General features: G+C 38.7%; 1 protein-coding gene across 3 annotated transcripts in view; it reads left to right on the top strand.

Moving 5' to 3' along the window:
• LOC122803597 (transforming growth factor beta activator LRRC32-like) overlaps nt 1-20,775 on the top strand; it is a 192,071-nt gene that overhangs the window by 132,378 nt on the left and 38,918 nt on the right. The window contains exon 1 of one of the 3 annotated variants that reach the window (XM_044073299.1): nt 5,385-5,498. The exons of the other annotated variants lie outside the window; for them this stretch is intronic. Within the exon in view, the coding sequence (XP_043929234.1) occupies nt 5,478-5,498 (21 nt within the window). The 5' untranslated portion in view covers nt 5,385-5,477. Of the gene's footprint in view, nt 1-5,384; nt 5,499-20,775 lie in introns of those variants that run through there. 3 annotated transcript variants of the gene reach the window in all.

Raw genomic sequence — 20,775 nt, 5'->3', positions numbered from 1 at the left:
CACAGAACACACACACCATTCTACCCACACCACACAATCTATATAACCCTACACTACATGTAAGCAGGGGGGGGCAAGCCCCTCTCCACCCCCCCATGTGGGGGGCTGCTCCCCCCACACACCCCTACTTATATATACCAACTCCGAGATTGCACAAACAGAAAAAAAACTCACACCCAGACATTTTATCTCACACACACACACACACACACACACACATACGCGCACGCACACACACACACACACACACACACACACACACACACACACACACACACACACACACACACACACACACACACACACACACACACACACACACACACACCCACATCACACATGCACAAACGCCAACACATCCAGCACTCACACTCATACTTCCATCTCTACCCTAACCCACATGTACAACTTACAAAAACACTCTCATATACTCACTCACCTTAAATTCTGGACACCATCCCACCCCAACACTTCATGTAACATAGCGCAAATGCATAAGCTCGGATTCAAGATATTCGGATTCGTGCTTATGCACTTTCGCTATTTTGAAGTTTCACCTTTATGGTCTCGGGATCCTGAAATTCGAGATTTCAGTATTTCAAGATTATAAAGGGGAACTCTCTCTCTCTGTTTCTCTCTCTCTCTCTCTCTCTCTCTATATATATATATATATATATATATCTACTTCATTTGCCCTAACTTCCGATTGACCGACACCCATTTGCCCGAGACCAAATGACCGAAATTTCATTTGACCGACACTTCATTTGACTGACAAGTATTATTGGCAAGAAAATGGGATATGCCCCCTTCCCCACTGTAGTGCGACCCTGGAGTTAGAATATATAGTTGGGGGGTGTGGGGGCACAGCCCCCCACAATGGGGGTGTGGGGCAAAGCCCCCTACTTACTTTTGTTTTACTAAGCAATATTAAAACAAAACTAAACAATATAATATGAAATTAAGTAGGCCACACCCCCATTGTGGGGAGGCTGTGCCCCCACACCCCCCCAACTATATATTCTAACTCCAGGGTCACACTACAGTGGGGAAGGGGGCATATCCCATTTTCTTGCCAATAATACTTGTCGGTCAAATGAAGCGTCAGTAAAATGAAGTGTCGGTCAAATGAAATGTCGGTCAAATGGTCTCGGGCAAATGGGTGTCGGTCAATTGGAAGTTAGGGCAAATGAAGTAGACCCATATATATATATATATATATATATATATATATATATATATATATATATATGTATTTTGTTACAGATTTAAGAAAAAAATTGCATTTCATTCCCTTAGCAATATTTGAAGTGTTACAAATGTGCAGTTATTTATTTCAACATCTCAAATGTTTTCAACTATTGGCTTAACATCTTGTTTGCAAATAAATATATACATATTACAACTCAGTTGAAGAATATGAATAAAAGCAGTGCTACACAAACTACATATTAGTACTTTTTTGCCTAAGTTGTAGAGCCCATGGTTAACAAATCCACGCCTTTGCAACTGTCCTGAGAAGCTGTGAAGAAGAACGTGTTTGTGTTTGATAGGAACTTCTCCTTTATTAATTTTAAGAAAGCACAGCATCTGTATGTAATACTTCATGTTCATTTTTTATATTCTTTAAGAATATAGTGGTTGTTTAACTAGTGAATGATATTCTTCTTAGGAATGCCTATAGATTGTTCATTATCACATCTAAAACTGATCATATCCAAGGTCTTCCCAAGACTTATTACTGGGGCCCTTTTTGTATTCATTATTAGTACTGTAAGTTTTCTGGGCCACTATAAATGCTGTCCTCTCTGCAGACAAACTGACTCTGCTATGCTGATGAATTAGTAAAATGCTGTCCCAAGAGCTAAGTCAAACAGCTGAATAGTTGGTTCAACCATCCTGGCTTTTGTTTTAATTTCATCAAGATATTTAATTGCTTATTTATTTGCTTACTTGGATTACATTTGAGAGTCAAGAATGTCCACCTGGAAGTCCCATGTTCAATGGAATTCCAGGGGTTTAACTCCAAATAACCATAGACAGGCAAAAAGGTGAAGACAAATATATATAACATATATAATTTTTGAGTATGCAGAAATATGGTCAGAGATATATAAATGGTTACATTTTACTTTGTTGAATCCACTTTTATCAACAAAGTGAACTGGTGTGTTTTTTTGGTTTTGTTTGAGTGAGGAAAATGTTGATCCTGGGAATACTGATTTTCCCTGTAATATGTGATGTTTACTTGCTTAAAAGAAAATGGGGGGTTTTACTATATAATTCCTCCCAGTTGTGTTGAGTGACCAACCCACAAAGGGGCATTTACAACAGGCAGAGAAAGTGTCTGTGATGTGTGATGCATGCAGGGTAAGTTAAATTCCTTCTACCCAGTTTAAATAATTAACTGAGAAAATTAGAAAAAACTAAAATGTGAGACAAATCCTTTTCTTTTTCTTTCAGCTGTTCCCATTAGGGGTCACCACAGTGGATCATCTGTGTCCATTTCTTCCTGTCCTCTGCATCTTGCTCTATCAAACCAACCACCTGCATGTTCTCGCTCACCATATCCATAAACCTTATCTTAGGCCTTCCTCTTTTCCTCTTACCTGGCAGCTCCATCTTCAGCATCCTTTTCCCAATATACCCAGCATTCCTCCTCAGCACATGTCCAAACCAACACAAGCTCACCTCTCTGGCTTTGTCTCCAAACTGTCCAACCAGAGCTGACCCTCTAATATCAAAAACACACCCAACTGCAGCAACCAAACAAAACTGTAAAATTGTAAAATTCCCCAAAGCAGGCAGAAGACAGCTCGATATGCAGCTAAATCCAAAAACTTGATGAACCAGCAAATAATCATACCAAAAAACTTTATTGCAGGGAAAGAAAGTTAGCACTTTCACGGTAATACCATACAGCTTCTTCAGACAAACATAAATGGTGACAGAATAACTTACATACAAATGACATCATCTCAAACAGCTTAACAGCCAATAAAACAAACATTCATGCAGCCACATTCTCAGCTTAAAGGCATATGAAGTAGATAATATTTACTGGCATAAAATCTGATAAAAATAATAATAAAAACATTAACACAAATAAATAAAACATGAAAAATATTCATAAATATATAAACAACCAACAATAAATGCCCTACAGCCATTTATTCCTTAATACAGGCTTAATGGGGACATGATCATTCAACCCCATAGCTAGGTGTGCCCCCATCCTCAAGATCCACTCCAAATGGATTTAGCTGCATATCAAGATGTCTTCTGCCTGCTTTGGGGAATTTTACAGTTTTACAGTTTCACAGTTTCATTTGGTTGCTGCAGTTGGGTGTGTTTTTGTTGTTCCTACTGTTTGCAGCTATGGCGGAAGATGCTTCAGATTTGGGAAAACTGCCTGTAATGAATAGACTACATAATTTTTTGAATATTCAACAAAATCCTCTGTACATGGGGGATTTGCGACTGGACACTGATCAGAATGCTGTGTGTACCATGGATAATAAGGCTCGTGAGGTGAGAAAAAAATCTTGAGAATAATTTATACAAGTTTAAAAGGTTATAATGCGAACGATTTCACCTTGAGGCTTGTTTGGAACATCATGTTATACCCAGAGGCATACGTATCTTGAACTTGCCAACCTATGGGAACACGTATCCAGATCTTTTGGCCAGTTGGCAGAAGATCAATTTGGATACAGGTTGTGCCTATTTGAAACTTTAGATCGAGTATGTCTCACCTGTTGAGGCTGAATTAGCCAAACAGATTAGAGAAGAGCAGTGTGAGCTGACACAATGTTTCGGACTGGATGCTTCAGATAGTTTTCTTAATGACATCATAGAAAAAGTAAACGCATATGAACAACGTCTCCTAAATGTGAAGAAGAAAAAGTTGGTTTGGGACATCAATGATTTTCATAGCACGTCTTTGCATGGCCTAGAACTCAGCATACTGCTAATCGTACTGACAATAGAGATTCTTCTGTTCCTACTGAGGGGGCAAAGAAGCAGATTTTGGCATAATCCACTTCAGTTTCAGCCCCTGTGCAGGAGGCTATTGTTGAGCCCCCGGATACCATGAACATGGGTGGAAATTTATGGACTGAAGTGACTTCACCGGAGCCTCAATGTTCGGTGTATTCCACACCAATGATGGACTGTCCTGGTGTTACCAAAAGTACTGAACCAGCTACCCACAATGACTTGGGTCCAGTGGTTAGAAGGAAGATACTGCCCCCACAGTCTCAGCTGGATTTTCTGATTCTGCCCCTCCCTATTCGCATGGGGAGGAAATACTCTTTCGACAATAAAACACAGAAAGGACAGAAATGCAAAGAACCCCCTTCTGTCCAACAGAACCATTCCTTGAAAAAGATGTGGGAGATGGGAGCCACAACTTAGTTTGGAATATTTCCAGACATGTTTTAACACAGCATGAATTGTCAGTATTGTCAAAAAGGTTATCATTTATACCCGCAGCTAAAGTGGATTTTGTTGACTGTATGATTAATTTACGGTTGTTTGCACGTAATTTGTCTTTACGTATGTTTTTTGATGATGGACCTAATATTTCTGAGAGACAGGATCCTGAATTTAAGGTTTTTAGGAAACCCAGTGTTTTTACGCCAGCTTTTACACCAGCACTTAATGTCTTCCTCACAGTTTGTGAGAAAGAAATATATCAAGTCATTATTAGAATACACATGACAAGTTGTAATAATCTGACTAGATTTGAACAACAAGCCTTGAATGATTTGATTAAGAATGAAAATATAGCTATCCACCCAGCAGACAAAGGTGGCTGTGTAGTGATTTTAGATTTTGGCTATTATTATGATATAATGAATCAGATGTTGTCTGATACTAATACATATATTAGTGTGGAAGCTGATATTGTGAGTGTGATGAAGAACAGAATAGATAATTGTTTACTTGAATGCTTTAATCTAGGTCTACTTACCAAAGAACTATTTGATTATTTTATTGCTGAATTTCCTGTTATTCCTCAGATTCATAGCTTACCCAAGATCCACAAACACCCTACACTCCCACAGTTTAGACCGATTGTAGCTGGGAGTGGTTGGTTGACTCAGGCTATGTCCATTTATTTGTACAAACAACTTCGAATAGCTCTTGACATGAGTGAAGTTGTATTGTATATAATGTGACTAGTGAGGGAGATGTTTCAGATATTAAATTTTTAGTGACGATAAATGTTGTATCCTTGTTTATGTGGATTCCCAACCAGGAAGGCATTAGTATGGTCAGGGCAGTTTTGGCTAAGAGTAATAAATTTGACATGAAGCATATTGACTTCCTGTGCATGCTTCTAGAGCTGGTCATTGAACATAATATCTTTATGCTTCAGAATAAATGTTACTGGCAACAATCTGGCATGGCTATGGGGACCAGCTGCACTAATTCTTATGCCAATTTGGTGATGTCGGAATAGGAATTCCATCATGTATTGGGACAACATAAAGGTCATATTGCCATATATAGACGTTTTGTTGATGACATGTTTATTGGTTGGAAAGACAACAAGCAAGAGCTTGATTTATTTTTTCATCCTTTAAATAATAGTAGTAATTTTTTGAAATGTACCCTCACTTGTTCCCAAGTCACTGTTGATTTCTTGGATGTGAATATCTGGCTGGAGAATGGCAAACTGCTGACCAGGATGCATAGGAAGGACTGTTATAGACCGTCATATCTTCATAGGTGGAGTATGCATCCACAACATATATTTGGGAACATTGTGAGAGGTCAAGCCTTCAGGGTCTCAAGGTTGTCATGTACAACTTTTAACTTTGAAGGAAGCTTGTCAGATTTGAAGAAAGAGTTTGCCATCAGGTGTTACACCCAAGATGAAGTTGATCAAGCTTGTGCCAGAATAACAAATGAGTGTGTTTGTAGAGTGTGCCCGTATTTTTCTGCTCTGTATACACAATCAATCAGATCAAGATAAATTGCTTAAAGGATTACTGCACAGGTTAGGGACCACATGTGATAGATTGGCATTCTGTTTAGTTTACAGGTAAAGCCCGCAAAGATGACTGCAAGTCTCCAACAAATGTAATGAACTTCTGAAAATACTGTAATCATGTCATTTATTACAAATACTGTCATATGCATTTCAATACCTAAGGCTTATACGTTATCTAGTTATGTAAATATTCTCTGCATGGCAACAACAAAAAGGCTTTTTCAATATTGGTAATTCTTTAACAGTATGCTTATTAAATCTTACTTGCATCTTACAAACTCAGACAAGCTTACCTGATGGTCATTAAAGCACTGCTGCTTAAACACAGAGCAACAGGGCACTGCGACAGCATGCATTTTCTGAATAATAAGAAGCATAAATCAACAGTATAAAATATGACAGAAAGCCAGAACATTTTGCAAAACCAAGGACAGATGAAAAGCCACTGTCATACTTGTGTCTACCTTGGATGGGGGGATAGTCTGCACATTTACACTGCATAATTGCTCCTTGCCTTGCTTGGACACATCCAGAGTCACTACATGGGGGAGTGGGGTGCAACAAGTATGTCACAATTTGAAATGCCTCTGGCTGATGGTGATGGCTCTGACACATTTGTCATACCTCTCAACCTCAAAGCAAGAAATCTAGACAAAGCCATACATAGAAGTGGAACAAAAGCCCAAAAATAAGGACAATTTTTAAATACTGCTCTTATAAACTTAGAAAGATAATATAATAGTAGTAGGTCTTGCATTAGTATGAATTTTCTGACGGGTATGAAATCTGAAACTCAAATGTCTGTCATTATTTTCTAACATCAATCTTTAATGATTTGCCACTAATTTGCCAGAAAACCACAATTTTATGAAAAACGGACCAAAAATGTGATGCAATAATATAAAATTGCCACACAGTACAGCTGGGAGCCTGTCAAAGGGGCAATTTTTTAATATTAGTACTGTTAACTTGAACAGCTGACAAAATAAGAGAATCTATATGCATTTCTGAAATAAAAGTAATCTATAACTCTAAACAAACACAACTGCTCCAAGTTGTAGATCCAAAAAGCACAGACACAGAATCTAGCACTTTCATTCACTTTATTATATGCGAACGTCTTCAGAAACAATGATACCACCCCTATGGACAATTTATATACTTAAAAAATTACATGATTGATGATGTCACTCATTCTTATCATTTCAACTATTTTTAAATACAAAATATAAAGTGTAAAAAATAAATGATTAAATAAAAACTTGTTATTCATGGAACATAAAACTTTTTTTAAAAAATATCAAGTTTTATACTTGTAACTAATATAGTTACTTATATTGCAAGAAACATTTGATGTTGATGTAATCATTTAAACCTGGTGCTTGATCTGCACCCAAATGTATTTGCCACAAAGATTCCTTACACTTTAACAGTGTTTTGTAATCCCCTGTGTACAAATTCTGTTCGAACATGTGCTGGCCATAAAGAAAAAATAACAAACTAATGCTTTGGCAAGACATTCTATCACATGTAGTGATTTCGAAAAATTCACTTTCTTTGTTATAGATAGTGTTGGCCAGAGTTTATACACAGGGGATTACAAAACACTGTTAGAGTGTAAGGAATCTTTGTGGCAAATACATTTGGGTGCAGATCAAGCACCAGGTTTAAATGATTACATCAACATCAAATGTTTCTTGCAATATAAGTAACTATATTAGTTACAAGTATAAAACTTGATATTTTTTAAAAAAAGTTTTATGTTCCATGAATAACAAGTTTTTTATTTAATCATTTATTTTTTACACTTTATATTTTGTATTTAAAAATAGTTGAAATGATAAGAATGAGTGACATCATCAATCATGTGATTTTGTAAGTATATAAATTGTCCTTAGGGGTGCTATCATTGTTTCTGAAGACATTCACATATAATAAAGTGAATGAAAGTGCTAGATTCTGTGTCTGTGCTTTTTGGGGTCTACAACATGGGGCAGTTGTGTTTGTTTTGTTTTACAATAGCAGTTGCTATTTTCGAGTTTTAAGTTTTTGTTAATCTATAACACTGATCACTACAGTTATTTATAATAGTAAACCCTCCACGTTTTCTTCCAAAATTGCTATTTTGCAGAGGGATTATTAGGGGGAGAGCAACATTTTGAGCCAAAATCAGGGACAGTTGAGAGGTTTGGATATTCCTAATTCTATAAAGCGATTTATTTGCATGTACCTCTCAACCTCTTAATGCAGGAAATCTGGACAAGGCCAAACATATTGGGGGAACATACAAACAGTACTAAAAATTTCTCTTGTATAAACTTAGTTGATAGAATAACAGGTCTTGAATTTGTATGCATTTTTCTGAAGGTTATGAAGTCTGAAACTCAATGTCTGTCATTATTTAGTGACTTCATTCCTAAATGATTTGCCAGAAAACCAAAAATTTTATGAGGAACAAACCAAAAATAAAAAGCAAAAATCTATTAATTCTGCAAAATATCTGGACAGTTGAGAGGTATAGTTCAGCCAGGGCTGTCTTTGAGTTTGCCGCCCTTCCCCCATCACAAAATCATGGTCGAATGGAGCCTCCCCCTGTAGCCATTCCAATGCCCTATTACTTGGTTAATTCACCCCATTTACCATAAACACTATAATGTGCATACTACTTTACCTCTGTGATGATTTGGGTTTAATTTGAAAGTTTTATTTTGCATTTTACAGCACAAACACTAATAGACCTGCTAAACAAAGCAATGCAGTTTCACAATGAAAATAGACTTAGCATTAAAACTTCTCTGCCCTTGAACTCACATTCATTGAAACAGCATTGAAACCCACATTCAAATAAAATACATTTTTCCAGTGGCAGATAAAGATTAACTTTGGGCTGTTTTCAAATCATAGGCCCTTTGCACATGAAACATACATGTGTTCTTTGATACACTTTCCTGATTGTATTAAATAATATTCCTTGTATAATACAGTACAGTTGTAAGAGGGCATTTTAAATGTATTGATTTGAACATTTTTCCAGTAAACAATGAAACAAAATGCATGCACTAATAATGACAAAACTGTCCAATTTAGAACATTTCCATCATAAAAGTCTATTCAAACTTCAACAATCCACCAGTTTCAGTAAATATGCACAATCTCTGAAGAAGTAAATGTCATCTAAATAATTCCACATTGAAGAGGTCTGAAACTAATGAAGAGGCTGCTGCTAGCAAACAACTTTATATTTCATTGTTTCATCTACGAATAAAGTGCCTGTTGCCCTTGAGGAATAAATTGCCTGTGTTACATTATAAAATGATAAGCTAGTAATATTGCAATAGGGAATACATGGCAAACTGATAACAGCTTCATAGTTGCTAGGTATCTTCACCAAAAAGGACTGCAGCATCCACCCCCTTTACAACACAGTATCAGCAATGCATCTACATATTGTGGGAGTAGAACTCACAGCCTTCTGCATCAAAAGCAAGTACACTATCTGTTGTGCTATTAACATTGCAAGCAGGCTTAGCATAAGCAGCACTTAACTTCTCTTCCCCTGCAGCTCTCAGCTCCTGGTATAATCTACTAGACACTCAGCTGTATCTCTCAACTTTGCAGCACAAGAAATCTGTAAAAAAGCCAACATTTATTGGGGGACAAAGCCCAAAAAACAGGGACATATTTTAAACATTGCTTGTATAATCTTGGAAAGTTGCCAGAATAGAATGCTGTGTTACTACCATGCATTTTGCTGCTAAGCCTTGAACCCAGGACCCTGTTCAAAACAGTCAGAGAAACATACCACTATGCCAAATCAACTGTTTTGTGAAAGAGAGGAAGACTGAAACTTAAATGGCTACCATTTAGTGAATTCAGTTCTCACCATAGCTGTCACCCTCTTAGCACAAAACACCTGGACAAAGCCAGTAATGGGGGAATATAGCCCCCAAACATATTCAGTGAATTCAGTTCTCACCATAGCTCTCAACCCTAATACAAAAAACCTAGACAAAGCCAATAATGGGGGAATACTGTCCCAAAAATAGAGACAAATTTAAAATATTCATCTTATAAACTTAAAAAACTTGATAGAATAAAAGGTTTTATGTTACCACATACTTTCTGAAGAATACGAAGTCTGAAATTCAAATGCCTGTCTTTTTTTATTTAACAATTGTTAACCAGGAAAGTCTGACCTGAAGCAAAAGCCAATTTTCAGCAGAGGCCCAGGGAGAAACACTCTAGACACATGCCTTTGTAACATGGGAGGACACCAGAGCACCCAGAGGAAACCCACATAAACACAGGGAGGACATGCAGACTCCACACAGAAGGCACCCCAGCCAAGAATCAAAGCAGAGAACCTCCAGTTGTGAGACAGCAGTGCTACCACTGCACAATCAACTATGTACTGAATTAAAAATCCACAGATTTTATGAGGAACAGAACAGAACAAAAATATGAGGCAAAAATCTGCAAAGTTTTCACAGATGGTGTTGGGTAGGGAATTCAGGCTCTTGCTACCTGCACCCAAGGTACAGGACTCAAGCCTGAGGTATTCCCTACCCACCAACAGATATCCTGAGTTCTCTCTAGCTACCAGTATATATCAACTGGGGCATTTTACATGCACACACACAAGCACACACACACACACACACACACACACACACACACACACACACACACACACACACACACACACACACACACACACACACACACACACACACACACACACACACACACACACACACACACACACACACACACACACACACACACACACACCTGGTTTCCCATGCTGTTCATCCATCTGTAGCAGCTTCAATCCCATGTCTGTCCCACATAAGCATGTAAACAGGTCCTTCCCCATGAGAGAGCAGGCTCCAGCCTGTGGATGTTGCAGTCTGGATCTCTTCCATTCTATGCGGTCATAACGGCATAGAATTCTGGGCATCGGAGTACCAATATGCCATCTTCCTACTCTGGACTGCTGTTGCAGCAATCTGGATCACCTCTGAGTTCTGGGATTGCCGAGTGCACATGCGTGGAAGTTTAGAAATGTTCTGAGACTCGACGATTTTTTTCCCTTTTCTACAGCTGGGGGGCTGCAGTCCTGCAGTCCTATAGCATGAGCACCCCTGGGTATATCATCTGGACCAACAGCCTTTCCATTCTTCATACTCTTCATAGCTGTCCTTACTTCCTCCTTGCTAATCTGTTTCACTTCCTGATTCACTATTCCCACATAATCCAACCTTCTCTCTCTCATTCTCTTCATTCATCAGCCCCTCAAAGTACTCTTTCCATCTCCTCAACACACTCTCCTCGCTTGTAAGTATGTTTCCCTCATTATCCTTTATCACCCCTACCTGCTGCACTTCTTTCCCAGCTTGGTCCCTCTGTCTAGCCTATCGGTACAGGTCCCTTTCTCCCTCTTTAGTGTCCATCCTTTCATACAACTCTCCATACGCCTTATCCTTAGCCTTTGCCACCTCTCTGTTTGCCATGCACCTCATCTCTTTATACTCCTGTTTACTTTCTTCATCTCTCTGACAATCCCACTTCTTCTTCTTCACCAACCTCTTCCTCTGTATACTCTCCTGTACTTCCTCATTCCACTACCAGGTCTCCTTGTCCTCCTTCCTCTTTCCAGATGTCACACCAAGCACCTTTTTAGCCATGTTCCTTACTAGCTCTGCTCTAGTTACCCAGGTATTTGGTAACTCTTTACTGCTACCCAGTGCCTGTCTCAACTATTCCCTGAACTCCACCTCACAATTACCCTTTTTCAATTTCCATTTGATCCTTGGTGCTGCCCTCACACTCCTCCTCCTCTTCTTGATCACCAACGTCATCCTACAAACCACCATCCTATGCTGCCTAACTACACTTTCTCCGGTCACCACTTTACAGTCTACAATCTCCTTCAGACTTTGTGAGACAAATAAAAATATTAAAAATCAGAAAAATGGTGAGAAAGTGTTAGAACAGTGATAGATATGAAGAAGACAGTCCTGTGGAAATCTGCTCACATAATAAGGAAGATGAGAAGCTGAGACTCAAGCTTCATGCAGTTTGTATGTCTAGAGCACCAAACACTGTTCTGTTTTTAATTACTTTTGGAGAACATGCGGGGAAAACATTTTTAAGTTGTGCATAATTAAAGACAAGTGTTTAAAAGAATTTGCTTCTTTTCTGAACAGAAATGTAAAAACAAGCTGTTTGTTAGAACTATTAAATTGAAAAGAAGCTGACAGAGTGAAGTTTGAAATTGCATCAGAGGCTGAGACAAGAATGCAAGTCAGACCGCTGGCAAAACAATTTACAATTAATTGGCAAAACGAACATTTTAAATGAGAAGCAGTTGGGGAGTGTAATATTTTGACTGAAACACTTTTGAAGCAGTGAGATTTGGAGAAGCCAAGAAGAGCAATGAATATACATTAACATTTTCTGAAAAAAAGGCTACTAGTATTACTAGATTTTACAACAAAACAGGATTACAAGAAATATGAAAAATCAACAAGGAAATCCAATAGCTTTAAAACACATAGCAACCACACTTTAATACATGACATCATAGGTGCTAAACCAATTAATAAACTTGAGGCGCAAACAGGTCTTTTGTAAATAACTATCTCTATAACCAAACATTGTGTAAACAGTTATATTAAAAAAAAAAGACAGAAAATGTGCAAATATAAAGAAATACATACATATATGGAATGCTAGCATGCTCTTACATATTATTTGCTTTGAACCAATGAGACCCCCTTCTGCCTGGGCCACATATCCAACTCATAATAACACAAATAGGGTCTGTTAACACTTTATACACTCAACCTCAGTATGGAGCCAAAGAGCTAATACAACTACACCAGCAACTAACATGTACTGGTGGGATACCTTCTCTAATATCAGCATCCAACAGTCTAGTAAATCTTCCCAAAAAAGGACCTCCATTTCTATGTTGCTATCAGGTCTAGGTAACTTCACTCTGGGGCTATACATAGTCTAGAAATCAGTCTCTGAGCACATGAAAGGCCAATGGTTCATACTCCCCAAGTAGCCAAGGTATCCAGGAGCATAAAACTACCCTGGCTACCTTTCTGGCAGTTTGCCCAATAGAGATAATTCAGCAGTATTCCCAAAATGTATACTATTGATTAGCCATCATTCTATGACACTCTGAACATGCTGCAGAACTGCTGAAACCTTCCTTTGCATCTGCTGGGGAGTCCAATAGCCTCTTAAGTTAACCTTAACTGATACATCAATAAACAGAGGAAGTGAGAGTGCCCATAAGAGGAATGGTTTGTGAAGTAATTATCTCACAAACTTCTCAAGAAAACATATATATTGGCTCAACATGGTATCCTTGCTGCCACTGAACAACAGTAAATATTTTATTTGATTTATTTGACATTTGTTTACCAGGATTGTCCGACTGGACACTAGGTGTCCTTTTTCAGCAGAGTCCTGGGGAGAAAAGCTCCACATGTTGCAGAGTATTTTAATAGCAATAATTAAAAAAAAGTTTCACTATGTTAACAACAGTTATAGAATTAACAATAGTTCAGAGAGTTTGAGCAGTTGTTATTTAAACATTCAAAATTCAAAGTAAAAATAGTTAGCAAGGTTTAACACTGGTTAACGGTAGCATTAAGAATTAACAATGGTCAAAGAGTTTGACAAGTTTTTAGCAGAAAACTGTTCTCAAAAACATGGCAGTAAAGCATAGGAGATTGTACTTGATATGTGCACTGTATTCAATCTGCCTAGGAGTGTAGTATAGGACTGTGGAAATGTATTTGGTAAGGGGGACTGAAGTAGTAGGCTGGAGAAGGTGGGTTCAGGGAGGGTCGTTGCAATTACATCGATGGTTTTCTTGGAGGTGTGATTTAAAGAGTTTTTTGAATGTAGTAGTATGGTTTTGTAGCCTGAGTTATGAGGGTAGTGTGTTCCATAATTCTGCAACTTCATAAAAGAATAGAGATTCCCCTGAGCGGTTTTTACATGGAATGACTTTTACTAGGGCTTTATTACTGGATCATAGTCCCCCCATTTGTACTGTGGAAGTTCAGTAGATCTCTTAGGGCAGGGGTTTTGTCTGGATGGTATAGTATCTGATGGGCTAGGTTGAGCTGGTGGTAGTGAAGTAGGTTTGGAAATTCTGTTGTCTCTTATGCAGGGCTTGACAGTGGTGTGAGTGTGATTTAGCATTGGTTGTGAAGCTAGCTATTTTGTTGTAACATGTCGATAGTTTGTTAAGGTCAGTCTTACTATGATTCGTTAATACTGGGGATACATAAAGTGGCGGTGAAAGGAGGTGAGTTCTAGCTATGGTAGATCTGGATTCTGGGGTTAGGAATTTGTTGCTACAATAGAGACAGCCTAGCTTTTCATGGACTTTGGAGATGGTTAGGCTTATGTGTTTACTGTATTTAAGTTGGTAGTCAATTGTAATTCCAAGTAATTTGGCTTCGAGGACAGGAGTTATGGGTGTGTTGTTGGCTGAGAGAATGGAGAAGGTGGAGTCTATAGTCTTTGTTGGGCTGAATAGTATTAACTGTGTTTTTTTGGGGTTGAGTATTATCTGAGAATTGTTTAGCCAGTTTTCAATTTCAGAGAAGGATTCTTGGGCTTGTAGCAGTTGGATGTTGGGCTTCGAAATATATATATATATATATATATATATATATATATATATATATATATATATATAAAATGGGTTTACTATAATTTTTGCGAATGACAGCTGGAAGGCAGTTAGTATTCTGAACATCAGATTGTCATTCACAAAATGTTGAATGTATTGCAAAGTCAAACACACTTACGTGAATGCAGTAGTGCATTCGGCTTTAAATGTTTGACAAATTGTAGAGAGATCATGGTACAGTGAAGTTTGGAAATTCATCCATATTCCCACTGTAGTGCGATCTCGGAGTTGGAATATATTGTTAGCAGGGGGTGTGGGGGGTGCAGGGGGGCTTGCCTCCCTGAAAAAAACATGATATGTTGTATAGGAGTTTTATTTACATGAGCACCTATATGGATATCATGTGATGTTTTCGAAGACAATGTCGACTCTGCTGCACCGATCAGCTGAGTTGACATTGTAATGTGGCCAGTATTCTGTTTTCGGTGGTTTACTTCGAAATTGCGTACAGAAATTGTTTTGCCTTTTGCAATTTTGATAGTAACCCTATAAAATGCCTTAACTAAGGACTGGCTGACAACCTGGCCAAATTCTTTTATATAATGCTTTCTGGGACCATCCCTAGTGATGCTAAACATGTCTTATAAATGGAATGGCAAAACAAGTGTTGAATCTATAGACACCACCAAAATTCTGTAGCAGGTAAATTATATGTCCTTTAAAGGCATTCAAAGGATATAGAACATACCTTCTCAACAACTACATCCAGTGGCTTACCTAATTTCTTCAAACCCTTTTTGGATCACTTTTACCAACAAATCTATCTGCCATCTCTTATTAAACTGGAGTTCCCCAAAAGAGGGGCCTATTTGCCTGAGAGGTCTAATCATGGATAGTTTGTCAACAGCCTGGTAAAACTTTTGGCTGCCATTAATAGAGTGTGCCAGCCCTGTATCTGAAGGAAATAATTATATTATATATCTCTGAAAATAGGATAGCAGTAGCTGGCCTGAATGTGTGGAAGGTATTGTAGCCCTTCACCACTGGGGTGCCCTATGCTGCTTTAAACCATGCCTCAATAACTGCACAGATGTCCACATTCTCCAGGATGAGGAGACCTGGAGGGAGTGGAGCTTCTTGTTTAGGCTACTGGCATTGAGCGCTAACACCTTTAGATTCCATATAGTTGGTTTTGCTATGTCAGAAGGTTTGTTTGGCATTGCCTAAAAAAGGTGGACAATGTTTCAGACAATATTTGAAAGCTAAGAGGGGACAGGTGCAGACCATCTTTGGCAAAGCAATGTAGTTTGTTGACCATATGTTCCCATGCTGACAAATATTGTACCACCATGGCCAGACACCAGATACTCCGCCAGTTACTGAAGTCAGTCATCTTTGGTTCATATCGTGGCATCATCCTAGGTGAAGGTAGAATCTGTTGAATGCTAGGCACATACCTCCCTGGAACTCATAGTTCAAGAGATCTGTAATATCTCTCATCACATAGTCCAAGAAGGTATGTCTCAGGTCATTTACACCCACATGGACTATGACCAAGTCAGGCAGATATTAGTGGTCTAATGATTGAGTTTGTGGGTGATTTGACGGATCCTGATCCCCAACAGACAACTGACTTTTCTTCATATTCAGCCTGATGAGTGGGACATCTCTATGTCTCACAATGGATTCTCCTATGACTAAAATATTGGGTAATGTGTTGTCTTGCCTTATGGGTTTGTAGTTGAGGCTCCAAAGAGTGTAGCTGTATGTGTCATGTTGGGTGAAAGTTTGGTGGACTGCTTTTGGGGTTGCTGAGGACTCTTTTTACCGGGCAAATTACCATTCAACCCAATATCATATTAATGGGTGAATTTAACTACCCAACTATTTTATTTATTTTTATGTATCATTTGTTAACCAGGAAAGTCTGACTTGGAATGAAGCCAATTTTCAGCGGAGGCCTAGGGAGAAAGGCTCTAAATGCATGTCTTTGTAATGTGGGAGGAAACCGGAGCACCCGGAGGAAACCCACACGAATGCAGGGAGGACATGCAGACTCCACACAGAAGGCACCCTAGCTGAGAATCAAACCGGAGAACCTCTTGCTGTGAGGCAACAACGCTACCGCTGCACCACTGCACCATCCCTTGCTATGTCAGAAGCCGTCCAACTATAAAATGGGATACTTACCTGTCCCCACATGTACAGGCCAAGAGATTCCTGGACTTTGTAAACACAAACACCTTCGACCAGATAGATCATACACTCACTAGGGGTGTAAACATACTGAACCTAGTAATCACAAACATGGAAGAATAGTGTACCCCCACCCAAGTGTAGAGTTCTCTCTGATAATGTCAGACCCCAAAGCTGTTTCCTTCATAATAAAAATCAATTCTGTGACTCCAGCTAACCATGTAATATTTAGGAATTATTCTAAGGCAAACAAGTTACTACTCACTGATGTTCTGTCAAAATTTCAAGTCCACTAAACCCTGAGAATACGACTGGCTATGGGAAATTGTTGACAGAATCCGTGTACAATCATGTAAAAATGGATGGAGAGAGCTGTGCCTACCAGGAATAAGCCCACTACCAGTTCAAAACTCATGCCACCCCAGTGGAAACCAAACATACACAGCTTGTACAGCGAAAGAACCAAGTCTAAGCCAAGATTAGCAAATGCTAAACCCATCATGATAAAAGCACTACCATCAATCTAAACAAACTAAGAGGACAAATTAAGTGTACTAAAGACACATCTGAGGTGAAGATAGCCTCCCAGGCCTTAGACAGCCACAAGGCTTTCTCTATCAATGTCTGAAATCTCAAAGACTGAGCACCGCAGTGACTGTAAATGGAGCCAGAAGATAGAGCAAATCTGCTGCCCAACAAATTCAACTCCAGTTTTACCCCCTCGCTCCCACTGCTGCCCCCAGGAAAATACAATCAAACAACTCTCCCCTCCCACTATCACTAAGGAGCAGGTCCTAAATGTGCATTCTATGGCCCCAGGTAATATCTCAGGATGCCTCCTAAATAGCCTGAAACTTGACCTATTGACACCACTGGAGTCACTGTGTAACCACATTCTCCAGACATACTTTGTGCCACATGAATGGAGAACTGCAAAGGTCATTCCTCTGCACTAGGGTGAGCCATCAGTGGACCCCAGGAACTAAAGACCCATAAGTCTGACTAGTCTGGCATGTAAATCCATGGAAAGATTCATCACAGGAATGATTAATACGAACACTGTATTCAGCCCAGTATGATTTTCTCAAGGACAGATCATGCCTACCTGACCTGGTGGACGTCTTTGAGAAGGTCACCAAGGCAATGGAAACATGGGTTATACTACCTACCTTGACGCAGGTGAGGCATATGATACAATACCCCACTTGGGCATTGTAAACAAACTCACAACTCAGTTCATCATGGAAGTCATTATTCCACTGTATTCAGCTCTCATCAGGTCCATCACTCACTCCCTCCTTCAGTATATGCCCCTGACCAGGCATAGGCAACAACTGGAATGTCCTCAGAGGTTCCTCACAAAAATAATACAGGGCATAAACAGCATGTCCTACACAGATTGCCTCAAAACCCTACTTTATACTGCATTTCTTACAGACTGCTGAGAGGCGATCTTTGCCTGGCATACAAGGATACATCCTTGGATCTAACTCTGATGAACCCTTTGCATGTTTGTAAAAGAAATAGCATCAGAATAACTCAGTCAATGAATTTAAGCATTGCTTTCAACACAAATAGCACATATTTATTAAGAGACAGGTTTGTGTCTCAGAGAATTCCTCTTATCTGGAATAGTCAGAGCTCTTCTGTAGTCCTATTCAAGGGAAATCAGATCCAGTGGATGCGAAACTGGAAATATACCCTGGGATAAGTACCTATGTCTCTAATAGACAGAGGCAGACTGCAAATCATGTTCTAGCTTATATATACCCCATCAAATAACCTCTAAGACACATAAACTTGCGAAATACATTTGGGATGCTTCTCTAGGCATATAAAGGTCCTGGTGGCTATTAGCCTAGTATACACCTAGGAACACATCTTTCCAAGTTCTTCGCTCTAGATCGTAAACAATGAACAATTTTAAAAAACAAATTGCCTTCCTGACCATAGATTCCATATCCAATTTTATATTTGCTGACATCCATTAATAAAGCAACAGCAGTGCCATTTTGTTTCATTTTCACTGGATAAATTAAAAAAAAAACAACACTAAAACTGTTTTTATGAATTACATCTAGTGAAAATAATTTAAAGCAGATCATCTGCTATAAAAATGCAAAGCTGAGAGGGTCCCAACTAAAATCAGTACGCAAAGATTTTTTTTTATTTGATATTAATTTTAGATAAAAAAGAAAGAAAACATCTCTTAAAGTGGTATTCTTGAAAAAAATATGCATTCCAAAGTGAATGCAGTTACAAGTTTAAGGAAACAGAATGCATACGGAGACACAGTACCATCTGCATTTAGTTATGCCTATGACAGACAAATTGGTTTACTTTCTTCTTAAGTTCTGGAATTAATAGAAACAGTTAAATAAAGCAAAAGAGAAACCTTCAGCTAATTGTTTGCTAATGTAGGATTTATTTATATTAATATAAGAAGCAGTGTAAAACCAGCCCCCTTGGACTAATGACTTGGACACAGGACATTTGACTGTGGAGGGAATATTGCGTGCTTAGAAGGTCTTTTATTTGCATTCCTGGCGAGAATTTGACAATGAAGCAGTACTGGAAAAATGTTTCATGGCGACAATATATTCTGTTTGTGAATCCTTTGGCACTGACACACTGCAGATCATGTATAAGAGAAAGCAAAGCTCCCTTATTCATGGCACTACAACAATCCTAATAGTATGGTCATATGCATCTTTTGGCTGGAGTGATTCACACCTACGTATCTGGCAACAACCAAGCAGGTCATATGCATACTATGGATGAAGAGATGTAAAGGCCATAGTGACATCACAGATTTTAACATGGAAGAGACAGTTAACTATCACTCTGTCCTTGTTCAGCTTAGTGGATGTCCATCTGTCTGACTGTATCGTCCATGACTAGGACAATGTTGCATGTGTGTTAGCTTGTTCTGGCAACCTTAGGGGCTTAGGCATGCAGCTCTGTGACTCTTGTTACAGAAGGACATACTGGATACTGTTGTGTATGTGGTTGGTAAAATGTTGATATGTCACTCAGGATTGGGCATACTGGTATTTTACTTACAAGATTAGGAAGGGATTTTTTTCAGTATCTCAGCATATGTGGGCATAATGTTTGAGCATGATTGTGGTGGACAGGAGTATGCTGCATGCTAAGAAATGTGGTAAGTGAAACGTCCGCCTCAAGTTTGAATAGATATTTATATCTCTTACAAGTAGATTCTACACTGTGTGTTAATAACGAGTCATCACAGTACATGAGGAAGGTGCTACACGGCTTCAGGGAACCTAGTGTTAGTAGAGTGACAACAAATGAAGTGTGGGCAGATTGGGACCCCATGTTGTCAGAGTACATTAGACCAAAACATTGCTCAAGAAGGCAAGTCCAGGTGCCAGAGGATATTAACCAATCACAACAGAATGTCAAAAAGATAATGTGAGAATGCAGAACTAGTGACTTGTACCGACAAGCAAATGGCAGTGGTAGAACAAACATTTGTTTTTGCCTGCTGTCTGCACCCTTAACATGTCCCTAACTTTCTGTAAAAAAAGAAAAAAAAAATAGAGTTGCTAGAATAACAGGATGTGTGTTTGCTGCATAATCTGAAGAATCTGAATGCTGAAAGTCAAATGCATGTCATTATTTATTGACGTCAAGCCTTGGTGGTTTGTCCGAAAACTGCATATTTTATGAGTAACAGACCAAAAATATGAAACAATAATCTGGATGTCCTGTAAAAATCTAGACATTTGAGAGGTATGCAGGTAAGTGTAACCATATATTACAATACCTCTCTTACAGCGCTCGCTACATGTTTTATGGCTTTGAAAACCAGGAAAACACTTAGCGATTGTTGTCCCCTTTAACTATTAGTATATGAAGCAGAAAAAGCGCCATGCACTGCAAAGACTTA

The sequence above is a fragment of the Protopterus annectens genome, chromosome 5.part1 (genome assembly GCF_019279795.1).
Source record: "Protopterus annectens isolate FY-2018-M chromosome 5.part1, PAN1.0, whole genome shotgun sequence".
NCBI classification, from domain to species: domain Eukaryota; kingdom Metazoa; phylum Chordata; order Ceratodontiformes; family Protopteridae; genus Protopterus; species Protopterus annectens.
This window is presented reverse-complemented; position numbering and strand designations above follow the sequence as displayed.